Source organism: Juglans regia, chromosome 1 (assembly GCF_001411555.2).
Source record: "Juglans regia cultivar Chandler chromosome 1, Walnut 2.0, whole genome shotgun sequence".
Classification (NCBI taxonomy): Eukaryota; Viridiplantae; Streptophyta; class Magnoliopsida; order Fagales; family Juglandaceae; genus Juglans; species Juglans regia.
Genome location: NC_049901.1, coordinates 44,237,999 through 44,257,400, shown reverse-complemented (window position 1 = coordinate 44,257,400; position 19,402 = coordinate 44,237,999). Strand labels below are relative to the sequence as shown.

At 36.4% G+C, this 19,402-nt stretch overlaps 3 protein-coding genes across 4 annotated transcripts; 2 read left to right on the top strand and 1 right to left on the bottom strand.

The window, feature by feature from the left end:
* The first annotated feature begins 1,351 nt into the window (after positions 1–1,351).
* Positions 1,352–5,014, top strand: LOC109012643 (rho GDP-dissociation inhibitor 1-like). Its single transcript, XM_018994385.2, has 5 exons — positions 1,352–2,066; positions 2,190–2,256; positions 3,438–3,656; positions 3,739–3,863; positions 4,669–5,014. Exons 1-5 carry the CDS (start codon positions 1,818–1,820, stop codon positions 4,744–4,746), a joined length of 738 nt encoding a protein of 245 aa, XP_018849930.1. The 5' UTR covers positions 1,352–1,817; the 3' UTR covers positions 4,747–5,014.
* A 4,364-nt stretch (positions 5,015–9,378) lies between these two features.
* LOC109012644 (fasciclin-like arabinogalactan protein 7) lies at positions 9,379–11,328 on the top strand. The gene is made up of 2 exons (XM_018994386.2): positions 9,379–9,564; positions 10,197–11,328. Exon 2 carries the CDS (start codon positions 10,240–10,242, stop codon positions 11,017–11,019), a length of 780 nt encoding a protein of 259 aa, XP_018849931.1. The 5' UTR covers positions 9,379–9,564; positions 10,197–10,239; the 3' UTR covers positions 11,020–11,328.
* Positions 11,329–13,669: 2,341 nt separating this feature from the next.
* Positions 13,670–18,531, bottom strand: LOC109012645 (growth hormone-regulated TBC protein 1-like). Of its 2 annotated transcripts, XM_035682596.1 has the most exons (8): positions 18,388–18,508; positions 17,378–18,271; positions 16,256–16,372; positions 15,161–15,339; positions 14,984–15,077; positions 14,771–14,848; positions 14,527–14,628; positions 13,670–14,063 (listed from the first exon to the last, which is right to left on the bottom strand). In XM_035682596.1, the coding sequence occupies exons 2-8, from the start codon at positions 17,858–17,860 to the stop codon at positions 13,929–13,931; spliced, it is 1,188 nt and encodes a 395-aa protein (XP_035538489.1). In that variant the 5' UTR covers positions 17,861–18,271; positions 18,388–18,508; the 3' UTR covers positions 13,670–13,928. The 2 variants fall into 2 exon arrangements, with proteins under 2 accessions (XP_035538489.1, XP_018849932.1); XM_018994387.2 differs by having other exon boundaries at positions 17,378–18,531.
* Positions 18,532–19,402: the final 871 nt, after the last annotated feature.

The window sequence follows — 19,402 nt, the reverse complement described above, 5'->3', positions numbered from 1 at the left end:
ATAAGAAGGAAAACAAAAACTGCTGCACACACAAAACACGGGAATCACCCAGTGAGTGGCGGCAGCAGCACTTACCGAGAGATGGAGCCACGATGGCGGCGAGATGGGCGGATGCAGTGGACAAGGGCTGTCCCGACGGATGCGCACTGAGTGGGAGAAAGCGACGAGCGAGACTGGGAATGGTATGAGGAGCACCGAGAGGGAGACGAGAGTGAGGGAAGGAAAGAACACGGGAAGGGAATACAGGCTTACGGCAGCAAACTGGAGGTGCCTCGGCTGAGCTATGGTGCACAACGATAGAAGGATAGAAGTTTCGATTGTTGGCTGTGGAGGTGCCACACTAGACTCTATTTTGGTTGCTGGAAAACAGGGGAGTTCGTGAGTGGTGCGTCCGTGCGTGTGGATGACTCTCGGTTTCGTGAGGCTGAGCAGCGGCCAAGCAGAGGTGTTACGGTGCAATGGCTGAGGTTCCGCGTGGACTGGGTCCGGTGGGTAGCGACTTGATGGCTTGGCTGGTCCTCTGTTTTTCGGTGGTGCAATAGAGGCGGGTTTACGTGGAGAGGGTGATGGCGTGCGGCTTGAGTGGTGGACCTGGGTGGCTGAGGTTCCGTGCGTGGACTGAGATCGGTGGTGAACGACGTGGAGGAAGCAAATGCTCTGATTTGAGCTGCAAGAGCAAGGTGGTTTCGGTCGTTTGTCTCTTGGTTGGGGTGGTAGCCGTGGTTCACAGTAGAGGATGGATGCTAGGAGTTCGGATGGCTGAGGGTGATGAAGAGGGGCAGCGGCACTTATTCTAGGGTTGAGAAATGCTTAATATATATAAGAGCTATAAGAGGGAAACAGATGAAACCTAAAGATGGAGAAGGGAGATACGTGCATGAAAAAGGAAATTGGACGCAAACCGTGCGATGGAGTCTGGACCCGCGCGATCTCACGGCTGGGCTCTGAACGAGATTAAGGCATTGCTTTTATCTAAATTTTTGGGTCTCTAATCAACTAAAGAAAAAATAAAATATATATATATGTATAGATATAATTATCCCATAAATTTTGATGAATATCCACTTGATCCATTAAGCTTTAAAACCTAAATATCAAACTTATAAAAAAAAATTATACACCGCCTAAAATATCTTAGGCTCAAACTCACTTTTAAAAATTTTACTCGTAATCCCAAATGATTTTAACTAAAACTCAAAAATTTTTGTAAAGTCGTTTGGCTGGCCGGGTGTTACAAGAAGGTTCATACAATTCAGAGGATAAAACTTTATATCCTTGAATCGTGTACTACAAAACGATTACTGCGTGAATGTAAGTGCATTAATGTCTGATCTCACGGCCTCTCCTGGCCTCTTCTTCTCTCTCTATCTGACTTGCATTTCGGATCACCACAGGACCTTTTCTCTCGCGGTGGAAAAAAAGAAAAAGAAAACCCCTTAACCAAACCACCTATTTCTCTCTTTCGTTTGACATTTTCAACATCCCACCGCACAGGGCTAGTAGATAAGACAATATCGATTTTCTCGGTTGTCTTTATTTGCTTTCCGGTTTGTGGGTCTTTCTGTTTTTTGGCTACTATTTGTTGGTTTTTTCTGAACACAGACAATTGTTGCCTTTCTGGGTTTGTTTTCGTACGACAAATCCTATCTGAAAATATATATTTTTTCAATATGAGTATAAATGTTTCTCGATGGGATTTTCTTATTTCTCTGTTTGCATAGAAACAAAATCGTTAGTTCTGTTTTTGGCTTGGTGGGTTTGCGTTGTTTTCGTGCAATTGGTTATATATATTCGTTTCCGTGACTGTTGACGGGTTGATGTCTTTGGCTGTTGGAGCTGTTTCAAGTTCCAAGAACATGGGGTTCGATGAAAACGAGGAGGGAGGAGAAAAGAGTACAATGCAAACAATGCCAGCAAATCAAGAGGCTAATCATGATGAGGGAGAGAGGATAAGCAGACAGAAGAGTGAGACCTCTGCATATACAACCGAGGAGGAAGATGATGAGGGAAGCAAATTAGAGTTGGGTCCTCAGTACACTCTCAAAGAACAGCTCGAGAAGGATAAGGTTTGTTTCTCCAGAAATTACATTTTTCAAAAAAGAAAGAAAGATGGAAATTATATTCTGTTATTAACGTTTTTGTTTCTCTCTCTCTCTCTTCAATTTTTGGGTTTAATTTTGAGCTTTCAGGATGATGAGAGCCTGAGAAGGTGGAAGGAACAGCTTCTTGGGAGTGTTGATCTTAACAACGTTGGAGGTATCAGTTTTTCTGTTACTAAATTATATGATATTGTTTAGGATTCAGTTTTCAGAATATTCATGTATTCTCAATCCCTTTTCCTTTGATTTTCAATGTCGATGATTACAATCATCAAACTTTACATTTCACAGAAATTATAAAAACTTTTCTTTTTCAAAAGTTTTGGGCAGTAAAATATTTCAGTTTCAACTCTTCCCTCACATTTTACTCCAATTCGATGACACCTTCCTTGCCTTTCTTCATAACAATTCCTGTATCCTACGGATATTTTTATAACAATTCTTCGTCATGCTCGCTATAAAGAAATAGAATTTAAGTACTTTGATATAATTATGATTTGTAATGTTAGAGTGAAAAATACCTAGACATCTCGGTTGTAATTTTCTCTTTCGGCATTGGTGCCTGCATTCCTCTCCTCAGGCCTGTTGTTCATGATTTCTGTTTCTCTTAAATCATTTGATGTGAATTAGACTATAATGTTCAACTTTGGATTTTCTTTTGGGCTTCAATCGATGTTATCTGAAGATTTTGTAAAATCAGAGATGAGCCAGATAAATGTGTTTAGCTTTTCTGCTGGAGTTGTCAATGGAGTTCTAAAATCTGAAAATATGAAAGTGTGTTTTCAGGGAGTCGGGATTGCTATTAGATTAGTGGCTGTATTTGTATGCTATAAGCAACACATCAAATGTGGGTTCTCCATAAGTAATTTTGAGATTCACCTTCCTCGAAAGCTAGGCTATGTTGCTCTGGGTAAACTCACAGATGAATATATCTTATGCGTGGTTTATTTAGCGAGGCAAAATGTTTGAGCAGCAAAACATGTGGCAGTTGATCTATATCCTGGGATTTTAGCAGAAACTATGACATAATCGTCTTCTTCAGTTATGGCACAAGATGTAGAACATTTTCAATTGTTAATGATATATTCGTATTGCAACATACGTCATTGCTATCAGTTAGCTCTGCTTATGCAGGAAATCAGCCACCTCTCTACTAATGTGGTGGTAGTTATGTTGTTTCCAAATCAGAATTTTGGTGTTTGCATCCTTTTCCCCTCTACTGATGGTTTATACTCATTATCAATACATTTTATATCGACCAAAAAGAGAGCCTTGTCCCTTGTCTTTCTCAAGAGATTCTTAATACAGTAAGATCGTTGTATGTTTCTCCTATTGCAGAAACTCTTGACCCAGATGTGAAGATCCTTAGTCTGTCAATCGTCTCACCTGGCAGATCTGACATTGTTCTTCCTATACCTGGAGATGGAAATCCAACTGGTTTGTGGTTTACATTGAAAGAAGGTAGTAAATACCACTTGAAATTCTCCTTTCAAGTGAGCAACAACATAGTATCTGGTCTTAAGTACACCAACACTGTTTGGAAATCTGGTCTCAAGGGTAAGTTATCAGTATTCTTAGAATGCAAGAAATTCAAATTTGAAAATGTTAAACCTTTCCGTCACAATGAGTCTTTTCTCAGTGGACAGCGCCAAAGAGATGATTGGGACATTCAGTCCTCAGCTTGAGCCTTATTCACATGTGATGCCAGAAGAGACCACCCCTTCTGGCATTTTTGCCAGAGGATCATATTCTGCTAAATCAAAGGTTTAGTTTGATCACTTCTGCTCTCTTGAACAAATAGAATATGCAATCTATTCCTCATCTGTGTATTAAATTCAATTTTATGGGTATTTTATGAAAAAAAATCCATTCAGATGACTAGCGGGTAGGCTAGTCACATGACATCATTTAGCAATGGTACTGAATGAATGCATGCATTGATATGCTGCTTCTGTTTTTTAAAGGTAGGTTCAAAACGAAACTAAAAGAAAGAATTAATAATGGACTGGGTTCAAAGAGCTGGCAGACTTTGTATCCAAAAAGAGATGTACCCTCTCTTTGAGATGCCTTTCCATCTTCGGCAAATTTAGAAAATGAACTAAGGTGGTTTGAGCTTTTAAGGTGGTTTGAGCATCTTTGAGCCCCCACAATGGGCCAGTGTTTATGTTTACTGTAGCGAGATACTCAGTCCAAAGTAATTACCTCGCTCCTAATTTCAATTTGAACATTAGGATTTCTGTTTTCAACTTGTATCTATACAAGGGTTGTGGTCCATTGTTTCTAATTCACCATATCATCTCTTATGCATGACCTGCTAAATCTACGCAGAGTTTACTGCTATTCGGTCAATTCTCGGTGTAGACCTCATATCCTACATCTATGTTTTGGTTAATGGATGTGAGAGTTGTACTTCAAACTCACAAGAAGTTTCAATCCAAGCCTTGGTACCACATAGACAACTCAGACTTAGGGTGCAACAATTTTTGTAACACCTTTTCCTTAATATGTATGACTGATCGCAGTAATAATTTTTCTACTATCTAGTCTCATATATCTTTCTCCTCTGCAGTTTCTTGATGATGATGACAAGTGCTACTTGGAGATCAACTATAAATTTGACATCCGAAAGGAATGGGGTGCTACTTAACCAGAGAAACTTATGAACCAACACTAGCATATCCCATTATTCAGTTGATTTTATTAATTTTTAACCAGTATTAGATTTTATCTAAATATCAATTGCATAATTATCTTTAAGTCTTAATTATAAAAAGTTCCTACCATTGGCAATTGTATGAGAGAGATTGAGGGATTCTTAGGTGACTGCCTGTATAAAAAGGAGAATTTAAACTGTCTTTTTCATACTCTTGTAGTACTACCATTATTTGCAAGTTTAAATCAGGGTTGTAACTTGTATCCGGCCATTTGTTCATAAGCTTGCTGGGTTGAACTTTCTGTTACTGTTGGTAAAGCATTGGCCTCAGCAAAACAAAATAATAAGGAAAAATTAAAGGGAGTAAAAGGTTGTAAAGCGGCAGATAGTGGCTCTTTAAATTCTAAAAACCAGAGCCTGGGATTGGGTTTGATTTTGTTTGGAAAAACAATACAAGGAGCTGAAACAAACCTTTCATTTCCACAGCCAAACCAATATTCTTTTGTTCATTTTCTTGAGTTCTTGTTTCGTGCTTTCATGGTTGCTATTATCTTCAGATGCTGCTGCTGCTAATGGGTGAAGCTATTCGCACAAGGTATACTGGAATGAAATTGTTGATCAATGCTAAAACATAAAAAGAATTGGGTTTTGAACATTGGAATCAGTATGCGCATATTAGAATGCACTGATTAGAATAAGCTTGGCATTTATGCCATTTACCCAAAGAAGACATGAAAAGCTCCAAAATTGATATCAAGATGGGATGTATGGAATATTTACACGAGTAACTCAAGACAACATGGGTCCAGCTCTGGTTATCAAACTTCTACCTGACATTGCAGCACGCCAACCATTTGTTGTTCTTGTTGTCTTGTCATCATTATTATCAAAAGGTTTTGACAATATAGCAAGGAGTTTTTGCCTTCTGGTTCACTTTTGTGAATACATTGGGGGGTACTGTGATGAACTCGGCTCGATAAGCAGAAGTAAAAGCAGCATTTATTTCTTTGTTGAAAATCCTAAATAAACAAGAATCACAATAGTTCTGTTTGAGTTCAGAAAGAGAACATTCTTTTTGTGGATCTGACACAATGCAAAACAGAAAAAATTGGTCATAAAACCCAATTGATTCACCAGCTGAGCTAAGGAAATTGAAACTCCTCCAGGTGATAGAGAAATTGGCAGAACAAAGAAGTGAGAGCCACTTCCATAATGCATGACATCTGTCACTTACACGTATTAGGGAAGATTCTCTCCCTTTCCAATGGAGCAATCTCAATTTTCTAGATTGAATGTGATAGGACGACCCAAGAAAAGCCATGCCTCTTGACATGTCAAGCTGTGCTCTGATGGGGGTTGTAGACGATGTTGATGCGTCAAAACCCACCAACACCAAAATAAATAAACAAAAATGGGTATAAAATCAGCTTGACAGGGCTATGCTACCTGCTAGCCGTAGCTGAAAACAACCTCCCATCTTATCACCTCTGTTTACTCACGCTTCTCATTTTTTACACTGACTGGTCATAACATTAACAGGTTAGGTGCTTGGACTACAAAATAAATAAATAAAGACAAAAAATTATGAATGAAAAATGATGGCTTGTTTCTTACTTTCTTTATCCATTTTGATTTTTGTATTGCTTGCTTGTAAAAACAGAGTTTTTATTGTAAATGGCATATGCTTATTATACCTGTGAATTAAGGTGCTGTTTTCTTGTTCTAAGTGATTTGACAATTTCTTTACACTATGGTAGATTGGTTTTTGAATCTTGTCTTCTCCTTAAAAAGAAAGAGAGAAAAAGTATATGATTATGTAGAAGTAACTACAATTATTTATTGGATTTAAACAAGGATGATCACTTGTGTGAGAGAGAGTGCTTCTGTCTCTCATGAAAGACTCTTTCCACCACTCCTTTAACACAACCAGACAAAGCTCGTCTCTCTATAAGAGTTGAATTTGATTTATTAATTAATTTAGTTACCTCCCCAACGTACAAAGGATTGAAAAATGCAAATTGCATTTCACTTCACATGTCTTCCCTTCCCTGATCCCTATTCCCTCCCACACCACATTAATTTCCTGATCGTGAAACCCTTTAATTAATGTTGTTCTTTTTCTTTGCTTTTTTATTTATTTGGGAATTTTCATTTCTACTCCATAGTAAGTATAATAATAATAATAATATAATTTTCAAATAATAATTCTAACAATTTTTTTATATACAGTTGTTATATATAATCGACATGCAATCGTCCATGTCAAGTCAAATTTTAAATAAATTATTCCTCTCTCATCAGCTCGATCTCTCTCTCACATCAGTTCGGTCTCCCTCTCATCAAATATCTATCCGTCAATTATATTTGTAAGCCGTTTGTACCATACGCTTGCAACAAGCCATTTTTCTAATCCTAAATAATGAATGAGCAGTGGTGTCTGGCTGGCTGGCTTGTGTGTCGGTAGGAACGCAAAAACGGAGTCGTTGGGTTGGGTTGGGTTGGGTTGGTAAAAATGAGCGGTGTTTGCTAACGTGAGCCTTGAGGGTTCATTGGATTTGGGGGATCGAAGTCGAACTGCGAAGCCGTAGGTCTAGGTTATGTCATGATTTGTGGTGTTGGCGTGGTCGGGGTGCGCATGTTTGCCATATCATTGAGAGAACAGCTGGGCATCGGGCCTCAATGCCGGTGGGACCCACAACCCGACAGCTTATTTTGGTTTGGCCCAAATATCGTTGTGGGCCCCCTCCCAATTAATTTACCTTATCTCTTATTATTTTTTCAAGTTCAATTTCTAACCATTCACTTCGGTTTGTTTTAATGTTACGTGTCAGTTACTATTTATTTTTATATTTTATTTTTATAATTTTTTTATAAAATATAAAAATATTTTTCATAAATGTGAAATGATAAATAATAATTAATAAAAAATATTTTTCTTTATTTAAAACCTTAATTTCCTTTTTTATTGTCGTGAACAAGGAGTGATTAATTCTAAAAGAACATGTATTAACCTTTTCCACTTGGCACCTGTGTTTGGTGGAAAGGAAACTGGTAAATATAGGTACACCAAGAACACCCTATATTTCTATTTGTGAGGTAACTTATAAGGCCCATTTTAACACTCGTTTTAAATTTTTGAATCTTCATTTTTTTTCAACTATAAAGACAGCCCAATTTAACTTCATGACTGATATTTAGGTTGCCTGAGTCAAAATACTCTTGTCAAACATGAAAATGACCCTAATTCGTGGGGTTTAATATGGCCTAGTCCAGTAATAATACCATTTTACCATGTTGGAAATAGGAGTGTAAATTTAAACCGAAAAACCGGTCCGGTCCGGAACTAGTTTCTATTTTATGAAAATTGGTTGGATCCGGTCCGGTTTCGATTCCGTAGTTCCCGAGATCAGACCGAATCGAATCGGACCGATTGGAAAAATATATATATATAAATTAATTTTATATATTATACAAAATATATATATATAATATATAATTATATATTAAATTTTTATATATAATATATAATTATATATCATATATGAAATAATTTCATATTATAATTTATAAATTATAACATAAAATGTTAATTTTAAATATGAACATTTGTTTGTTTGATCATATGTTATTAATATAATTATATATAAGATAATGTTGTTATAATTTATAAAATAAAAGTTTAATCTTAAAGATGAAAATTTAATTGATCATATGCTTTAAACATAATATATATATATATTAAATTATTAATAACATTTTATCATAAGAAGTAATATTTTATCATATATTTTTTACATTTAAAAAAAACTAAAAAATCGGACCGGACCGGACCGAAAATCGGTAAAACCGGAGATACCGGTTTATGAGGATAATCAGGACATAATAGGTTTTGAAAAATGCAAAACTGGTATATACTGCTTCGATCCTAAATTTTATCAAAAATCAGATCGAACCGGATCGATTACACCTCTAATTGAAAATGTATGTGCATGGAGTTTGCAACCCCATAAACATGAGAATATTGTAAAAATCTTGTTCAAGCGTCTAATCACGTGTACATTTCATTTCTACAATTGAAGTTTCAAGTTTCAACGAAGATCCAAGTGAAATTACTCCAAAAAAAATTTAGTCAATAGTATAATTAGAATTCATTAATATCATTATAAAAGGTAAAAACTTATTTCTTTTAAATAGAAAAATCATTTTTATCAGTTATTATTCAATATCTCACATCTTATGAAAAATTAAATAAATTCCGACATCATGGATAGAGTGTATGATGTGAATATAGTAAAACTCTTTTAAATAATATGAGATCACATTCGAATGATAATAACAAAAATTTAGAGCTTAATTTATATATCTGTTTATCATTTAAAATTCTCAAAACACGTGCATGATCAAGAGATGAGGAATTTGTACGCAGGGTTGGTGTCTCATCTTTGAAGGAGAAAGAAACGAATTAGTTGAGATGATTTTGAAAGCCCACCCTCCATATAAATTAGGCTTTTTTTTTTTTTTTTTGGTTGAGAAAGTTCTTATCGTATTCTATTATTATAATATGTCAAAGGAAGTAGTAACCTTCCCTGGTTATAAAGCACCCCCAGCACCAGTCCCCATGTTCTATTCCACCTTTATATCTCTTCAGCTTCGTCGCCAGCTTGATATCACTCCATTATTTTATTTTATTTTACGAGTACATCCTTCTTTATATAGACTCAAACGCATTGCATTCTCCATTGCATTATCATTCCCCAACACCACTCCGCCACCCCTCACTCAGTCTCTCTCTCTCTGAGTTCATCTGGAGAGGTCAGTGTCCTGTAGTCTCTGCTACCTTGTCGCCCTTTTTCTCAAGTTACAGTTTTTTAATTTGGCAATTCATTGATCTTTTTGGTTTGCTTTTTCTCTTTAATGGGTATTGTTTTATGTTTATGGCTGTTGCTATTTTGAGCTGATCCAGATCTGTTTCCTTGCTGTTTGTGATGTACATTGTGTGACTCTGGACTTTCTTGTTCTCACTGAAAATTTGTCCATTTGATTTTTGTTTGAGAGACTTCTACTATGTATGAAGAAAATGGTAAAGAACCACATTTTAGAGACAAATATCTAATGGCGTACACTTGTGGAAGTGTATCCATACAAGAACACGGATTACAAATCAAGTTTGCATGCTGGTCATGCGTCCATATTATGCACATTTCAGTGCCATCTGTTAATGCATCAGTTCTATCCCGTTCATAATGTCTACTTATTAAATCCCTTTTCTGGCGCTACGTTTCTTGATAAGTTGTTCAAGATCTGGAATTTCCTTACTTCTGAGGTTTGTTTTGCTGATTTTTAAAATGGCCTCGTGATCTGTTCTGGAAACGGGGTTCTGATCTTGGGCTAGATTTCGAAATTTTTCTACTCAAATTGTTACTGATTGGCTTTACTTCTTGCAGGAATTAGGAGAGCTTGGTCACATTAGGGAGCAACATAAGATTTATGAAAAACATGGAATTTCCCACGATTTTTATCGCCATAGTGCTTCTTCTGTGTTCTTCATCGACATATGCTCAAACTGCTAAATCTCCCTCAATTAGCCCAACTCCAGCACCAGCACCAACACCAGAAAATGTAAACCTCACAGAGTTACTCACTGTGGCTGGTCCATTCCACACCTTCCTCGACTACCTTGAGTCCACCAAAGTCATAGACACCTTCCAGAACCAAGCAAACAACACTGAGGAAGGAATTACCATCTTTGTACCAAAAGATAGTGCCTTCTCATCTCTTAAGAAATCTTCTCTGTCCAATCTCACTCAAGACCAGCTCAAGTCAATCATTCTCTTCCATGGCTTGGCACATTACTACAGCCTTGCTGACTTCAAGAACCTTAGCGAATCAAGCCCTGTATCTACCTTTGCCGGTGGGCAATACACTTTGAACTTCACTGATGTATCTGGGACAGTGCACATTAGTTCAGGATGGACAAACACCAAGGTGAGCAGCAGTGTGCACTCCACCGATCCTGTTGCAATCTATCAAGTCGATAAGGTCCTTCTTCCTGAGGCAATATTTGGCACGGATATACCTCCAACCCCGGCTCCAGCACCATCTCCAGACATTTCCCCGGCTGCAGATACTCCGTCTGAAGGGACTGCTGATGGCAAGTCATCTCCAACATCTTCACCAGGGAAATCTTCTTCTTACAGGGTGATCAGCTGGGGAATTTGGAGCCACTTGGTTTTGGCACTTTCAGGTGTGCTGGTCTTGTTCTTGTGAGGGAGGATTTGTTGAGCCTTTTAATTTATATTTAAGAGGTCATTTTCGGATTCTGTTCATTTGCATTGATTGAAACCATTTTTTTGAACATATATGTTATTGAATTTCTGTATGAGAATGTGAGTTCCGTCGTTCAGTTGCCTTTTGTTTGTTCATATACACTACAATAGTTGTACACAATTCTCTCAAACTTCAATAGTGTCATAATGTGAGTCTGGCTTGATGCTCGAGTTTTGTACTGCATAATCTCAGTACATTGTCCGGTATTCCTTCTATTAATGTAAAGCTTATTGAATTGGCACATACTCAGTGACAAGATTTTTAGTCGAGAGTTGTAAATAGGATGCGCAGTGTATAGGTTGAACTTGTAACAAAAACCCCCAAAAGATTGCAAGTTCGCTAGACTCTTGTGCCACAGATATGAGACACTAATGTCCAGCCAAAATTCAAGCAACTTCACCGGATGCGCACTAGACTCCTCCCCGTCAGCAAAAATCGTGACTTGCATTACGATCGAGCTCACTTTAAAAAAAAAAATGTTTTATACTATTTTATACATTGTGTTCTAGGATTGTTGTTTGTAAGTTCTAATGCCAAAACTGTTGAAGAGGTTGGATTTCTAAGCTGCCATGTCACAGAATGGAAGCGGTCATTCATGGAGATTATAGTGGCTTTTATTTTAAAGATTTCTTCAAGAGTTCTCGGTTCATCATCAAAATCTTGACTTAATTTATTGATTTTGTTGATTCTAAAATGCTTAGAAATATTGATTTGTAGAATCTTTAAATTGCTCATCATTCGGTTATATGTTGTTAAAATAGCTATTTTTTGTTATTTAGTCAAAGTTTTTTGAGATTTAATCAAATCCCAAACAATGCTGACATCAAAAGTTATCAGCAAACAAAGAAAGAGAAAAGATGTTTATATTACACCAAAAAGCTGCAAGGGGGCATGACTGTAAGATGGAACATAATCACCTAGAGAGTACTCAATTTTCTATTTACCTAATACACTGCTTTTTGGTGCTGAAGTGGTTTGTCTTGATATGGGGCCTTTTTCTAATGTCTGTTTAACACATTATTACTTCAACAAGACTAGTAAAAGTGATACTCGATTTATATAGTTAAGCATGTCTCATTCCACCCTTTTCTGTGGTAAAAAGTTTAATCAAACTTGTTTGTGACAAGAATTTTCTTTTCTTTTTCCATTACTGTTGCCCTGAACAATCAAGTTGTGACAAGGACTACTGTCATAATCATTGCAACCCTGCCTCAAAACAACTTGAGTAGGGGAAAAAGGAAGGGATAGAGTGGCTGTGAGCCGGGAGGTGATGTGAAAAATGTTCAAGGCCTCCCTCTTCCTGTCATAAAGGGATTTGGCATCAGAATAAGTTGCTTTGGAGTGCCTCTTCCTGTCATGTCATGCATCGTGTAAATATCGTTATTTAAAAAAATAAAATATATTATTAAAAAATTAATTTTTATTTTATATAAATCTCATATTTATTTATTTTTTTAAAATGATTATACGATACTTACCTAATACATTTATCAAAAAAATATAACTCGATTGCCGTGGTTATGGATTTAAGAAAGTTACCTTGCCTACATATAACTTATTACTATTTGGCATTTGCATGGATCATTTTCCTGTCACCTGTGCCATGCCTACCCCTACCCAGAAGCAAAGCCTCATCAATTCAAGTTGGCTTTTTAATCAATCCTAATATGATATCAATACGATGGCAAAACAAACACTACAGCCAATCAACTTTTGCTTCCTCTCACCCTTTTACATCTCATTTGATTTGAGTTTAACCCCATATCAGCTGATCATCACTCTGAGGAAGGGGAGAAGTCTCTTCTCTACCGAGTCTCCTCTTTCTAACTCAAATATGTTCATCAGGCGTGTGGCCCTCGTACATTCCCTGCTATAATCAAAGATAAATAGGTCCCATTTACACAATTATAAAACACATCATATGTACATATTCTTTATCTCACCGACGCGAATATAAGAGTAGAAAAATATTTTAGTCACAAAGAGATTACACAATTAAATTCACAACTAAAGATACTTTTATAGATCACAATTAATAGATCATACATAACAGTATTAAAGATACCAATGTACATCCATCTCTGTGGCTGTACTTTGATCAATGCATATAAAACGGTGATCGCAAATTAAAGCGGCATTGTAATTCTATTCATGTTTCTCGAAGTGCAAACTCAATGGCATGAGCTTGCTTGCTCGCTCAAAGGGTTGCTAACACACACCGGTGTGATAGCCCTTCCTAAGATCTTGTTACTCAAGATTTCTTTTATTGGACACACACGGGTTATGATCCCCAAAATTATATTGTAATTGAACTTTATCTTTTTCTTTTTGGGGGGGGAGGGGGAGATCTAATTATTGTATCATGTCACCAGTTCTTATCTATTTTATCCAACCGTTAAGATTATGCGAAGAAGCTCAAGTAGATGGGTTTAGCAATATCTTGATGAAATGACTAATCTTCACTCATTTCATTATAAGTTGGCCCCTAGAATTGATCAAGGATAATAGATACGACACAAAATCACTAGAAAATTTACACAAGTTGGTCATTGGGCAACCGAACTTACCGCCTCTTGAGGAGTCAAGGACGTACCATCAAAAAACTTCTTAAGAGGAAACTAAGTTCGATTCAAGTAACAATTACAAGCACAACCAAACACCAAGGCAAAACTTAAGGGCAGGAGATAATTAAACTACGCCCTGCATTTTGATGTTATTAACTGTATATAATGTAACAATTTGAAATTTACATTCCTCACCCACAACATTAACAGTCACTCCCAATGCTTGATCCTTCCCTTGAGGGGAATGCAAAAAGGACGTAACTTCGTATTATCAACAGCAATCTTTTATTTATCATCCAATTTGATGGAATTTAGCCGTCTTAATCTTTGATCAAGCTCTGCCATTACTGCTGGTTCTTGTTTTTTCCTTTGCTTAAAAATAGTGTTGGTTGTCATAGAACCGATCTTATCAAATGCCACCTGCAACATCAGATTATTAAAAGAGATATCAGCACTTTTTTAGTAGCATTTTTTTCAGTAAATTTCTAATGTTTTCAAAGTAGTAAGCCCTAAAACACGGGAAGTAGGTGGTTGATACTACAACGCAACATAGCGAAGATGATTGGAAATGTTTAAGCCAACACACAAAGCAGCCGTTTCCACACGAAACAAGAGAACTTTATCTGATGCAAAATCTTATCATCAGTGTCCATTCTGGTTTGCTAAAATCTCTAATATGGTAATTTGTTCAAGCTTACAAAAAAAAAGAGTAATTATTCATTCCAAATTGTTGACCAGTACCATAACTGCTGTGCAAAAGAAGAAAGGATTTCACTGATATACTTTCAAGTTTTCCCCTCTGCATCTCTGGAAAATGATGTAGGCGGGGGGGAACTTGGAAAAACATGGCAACTCAAAAGAGAGTAGGCAAAGAATTTTTTACCGTTAGTAATTCATCAGGATCAAAAAGGTGATGAGTGGTTCTCTGCAATATGTTAATTACATCACCAACATGATGAGTTAGAAGCAACTCCTCCTCTTTCATCTGCATTTGCAAATCACAACTTCAACAACCTTAGCAAAATGATGTATGCTGTTTAAGTCATTCTAGTCAACAGTGAGTAAAAGAGAAAGCTTAACTAAGCAACGGAGGAAATGCTAAGAGCCTAAAGGATAAGCAGTGACACCTTAAACATTGCCAAAGCCACATGAAACAGAACCTTTGCCCCCTCATAGAAAAGGACATCCCATACCCGCAGAGTCGTCTAAAAAAGAGCCGAACAGAAGAATTCGTAGCAGTTAGTTATGGAAACAATCTTAATTAACTAAAGCACATATGAGAGAGAGGGAAGAATGGGGGAGGGAGAGAGAGACAGAGAGACAGAGAGAATTCTTCTAACCTCTGATGGCAAGCTCTTAGAAAAAAGGCATAGGAACCACTCAGTGGCAACAAGCGAGACATCAAAATCCAATGCTTCTAAATGAGCGGCTATCCTGAATTTTAATATTTTCCAATGCTGAAAGGTATTAACAAGGAAATAAAGGAAATATCCATCAAGTTATTAAAAGCAAAGTACCTTGGGCACTGTTTAGAAAGTAAATCTTTAAATACTCTTTGTTCGACATGGCATCCTGACAAGTTGGTTGTATAGCAGTCATTAACTAGTACATTTTCCAAGAGGACAGCCAGCATCCAAAATGCATCTTCTTCCGTTTTCATCACAAGCAACAGTAATGCTGCGACATAATTTAAGCCCTGCACCAAGAATAACAAGCATTAAATAAAAAGTAGATTATCCTGGTTAGATATCAAACATATTCAATTATCGAAATGGGACTTAAATTGATCTTGGTGTCAAAGTTGATTACTACTAGATGCCTAAGAGAAACAGTTTTGACGCTCCAGACCTCAATCATCAAGAAGATGCAATGAAATTTATTTTTTTTATAGGTAAAGATGCAAGACAATTCATAACAAATAGTAGCCAAAGAAATTAGCGCCAAGAAAGAGGTTTGCCTGAAGTATATCATAATTATTACGTCATCAGTAAAATTCACCGTATTTAAATGATGGGAACAAAGCAATCACGCTTTTGCAGTAAAAGGTAGAGTTGGTAAGATGATGTGATGATTGAGAATAAAATGCAGCAAGACAGACACAATTATTATTATTTTTTTATAAGTAAGAAATTAATAGACACAATTATTTTATTTTTATTTTTTGATAATATATATCATCAAATGGACGTGTAAAAGGTGATAAAGAAAGAGGCAATTGTGTTTGAATGAATTGAAATGATTCAAATTAAAGGTACAATTCCAAGGGACGTGCCAGAAGGGATATGGGAAAAATCAAATTGAGATCCATGATGACTATGCACTCTGATTTTTCAAAGACTATAAATCTAGATTAACATGAACCTTCACAACGTGATGAAGGAATAAGTCTATTAAAACGTACCAACTCTATATATGCATTAATCTGGAACACTATTCAACTTAGTGCTGTGAAACAAATAACATGGGGGATGCTTTAAAATATAATTAGTTTGTAAAATATCTTGTTTGACACAAACACTTCAATAACACGTTTTTTGAGGCATCATATCATTATACATGGATGAAGTCAAGACAGATATTTCTGTCCAGGTCTAGGAGAGAGCAAACCTCACCTGACAGTAACCAACATCAGAATCACGGAAAGAATATCCTACAAGAACACGTCGGAGAGCAGCATGACCCTCTGGAGTGTCCAACCAGGGGTGACCGGGGAAAGTTCGCGGTAGGTCCTGCACGCATATAAAAAGTATAGAACAGTAAAAGATATTAAACAGCAATACAAACATGGTATATAATTGATGCCCCTTTGAATGTGGGCCTTTACGTTTGCAGTACGAGAAATTTGATTACATGGACCTTGAAAATAATACAACCAGCAAAAAACTTTAGCAAAGGCTAAACCTTGGATGTATAGGAATTTACTGTATACAATCTCACTTCTTCATGGTACTCAAACACAAGGCTGGTTAATGACCAACATCAATTAAGATGTTTCAAAATCATGACATCAAGGCATTGAATACTTTTAGTCTCAGTGGTACTCCCTCTCTCCAAAGTCGATGAGTTGAGAAGTTCATTCAGAAGAAAGAAAGGCCGGAAAAAAAAACACTCATCAAAATACAACAATGACCCTATCAACACAAATCACTTCCGAATGAAAAAAAATTATAAAACGTCATGAATGAACAAGAAGACATTTCTGTTCATCCAAAGAATTTAAAAGCGGCCAAGATTCTCATTTCCAAGAATAAAATAAAAATAATAGTAAATAAACCCAAAATAATATTTTGCATCTATTTAGAAATCGACTGCCCCCCACACAATTCGTCTTTGAAAAATTAATGTGTTTTCTAGAGATGAGGCCACCTATTGCAAATCCAGACTTGAATTTTCAAATCATCAAAATCTGTTATGAATGGACAATGTATGCAACTACCAACATTAGCAGAAAATAATGGAGAATTTTGCAATACATTCGTTTCAAAAACGTGCTGCAAACTAAGACTTCCCAACCATTCTCTACGATCGCCAAATCAGCCTCAAACTAAAATTCATAAACTTGCGTATAAGCAAATAGTACTAGATCAATGCAAATTACTTATCTTTCAAAAAGAACCTATAGCAATATATGCATTGAATCTACAACGTCAATAATCAATTAGGGAATCCAATCAACCAATTCTTCCACTTGTCACAATCACCAATTGCAATGCACAAAAGCCTAATGCACTCACATGATCAATCTGCCTCGTGGCAGGGGTGACCTTCCCCTCGACCGCCTTGGTCAAGTCATTGTAATAGCTCTCCGGCACCGTGGATTTCTTCTTCGCTGCCCCGGAAAGTGAAAACCACACTTTGGGCCTGAGAACCGGCGGAATTCCCTTCCTAATGAGCCTCTTTAAAGTTACGGCGTTTGCCAAAGCTGATAACTTAAGCGAAGCCTTGAGGGATTGGTTCTCGGAGATAGAAGGCTGCAAGTACCAATTGGCTCCTTTGCTGGCCTCCAATGCCCACCAAACCCTGCCCTGGCGTCTCACCTTCTCCCTCACCTCATTCAACACATTGACATCGTCCACATTCCCTTCTACTGTGAAACCATAAAGATCTTGAAACTTTACAGTGAGGTTCGCCCTCCTGGCATGGATGCTGGGCCTCAAGATTGGTATTTGGGATCGAAGTTCTAAGGCAAGGTCTCTCTTACTTTGAGTTCCATACATTTCTTCGGGTTAATGGGGATAGATCCAGAAAGAAACACACAGAGAGACAGAGAGAGGTTCGATAGGACCTTGTCAAATGACGAAACCCCACGAGATTGAAACCATGAAATGATCTAATTTGGGAGCCTGAGAGGTTGAAAAGGGAAATTTTGGGTTGTCTTCAAATGGGTGTTTCAGATTTTGGTGTGAGAAGAGTCGGGCTCAAGAAATTGTCACCAAAACCTTTACATTGGTCATAGATCATCCATGAAAGTCCCTTTTTTACCGCTGAAAAAGATCCATTTTAATCTGTTTTGCAAATCGGCTTTAGAATATGCAAAAACAACAATAGAGACCCAGAGAAGGGAAAGTGAATAAAATGGCGAGAAAACTGGAAGAAACAGGAACGAAAACAATACCCAGTAACTAATCCTACAAAACAACACAGAAAAGTTATGGGTTTTGTCTCAGGAACACACGAAAAAGAAAATACTAATAAAAGAAATGGGATTATTTGCAGCAGATTATAAAGAGAGAGAGAGGATTACAAGCATCAAGGGAACCCGAAACACAAGGAATATGTAATTAAGGTTTGAAATATTGGAGATAATTAGCAGAAAATGGGTGGGTCTGAGCCTGAGGTGGGCTTTTTTGGGGTGTAGAAGAAATGGTGCAGGGGACAGGAGTTGAATTTGTTAGAAAAAAATTTCAACTTTTGGGATCGTTACAAATTTTTATTTCTTTTTTAAATTTTCTTTTTCTTTATTTTATTTTTGGAACGTTACGGAGGACCAGGAGGGAATTCCAGTGCGGACAGATAATCATAATTTTAGAGAGGGACAGACAGTCGGGCATTCAAAATCACAAAACTATCCTTTTTAATTAACTTTTTATATGGAGTTGTTTATTTTAGTGGGTATTAAATAGTAGTATTTCGTAATCTCGTGTATCAAATACACTCTATATAACTAACAATATAGAATTTAGCTTCTAAAAATTAAGTTTTTTTTTTTTAAATCAAGTTCTGTTATGTCATTGTGAAAGTTATGTTTTTCATAACGGCTCGAGTCTCAACGTGAGATTAGTCAAGATATTTTAGGTTGTGTTTGTGTAGTTGAGTGAATATTTTATTATTATTTAATATTTTATTATTATTTTTTTATTACTATTCACATATCATTTGAGATTATTTCACTATCCAAACGTAGTCTTGTCCTGTTTGGATATAAGAAGTGTTTCATCTTATTTCATCATTATAATTTTTTTAAATTTTCATATAAAATATAATAAATAATTCTAACTTTTTAAAATTTTAAAATAATAATAATATTAAAAAATACTTATAAAAAATTAATAATATTAAAATATAATATTATTTTATTTAATTTTTAATTTTTATCTCAACTCACTATCCACGCGACGTTTACTATCCATCTCAAATTGGTTCTTGGGAAAGCTAAATAATTAATTCTCTTGTCGCATTTTATTTTTGGCATGGAAGTGTAAATTTAACTAGTTAGCACCAAAAGTAGGCACCTTCTTGTATGCTTTGTAGCCCAACTT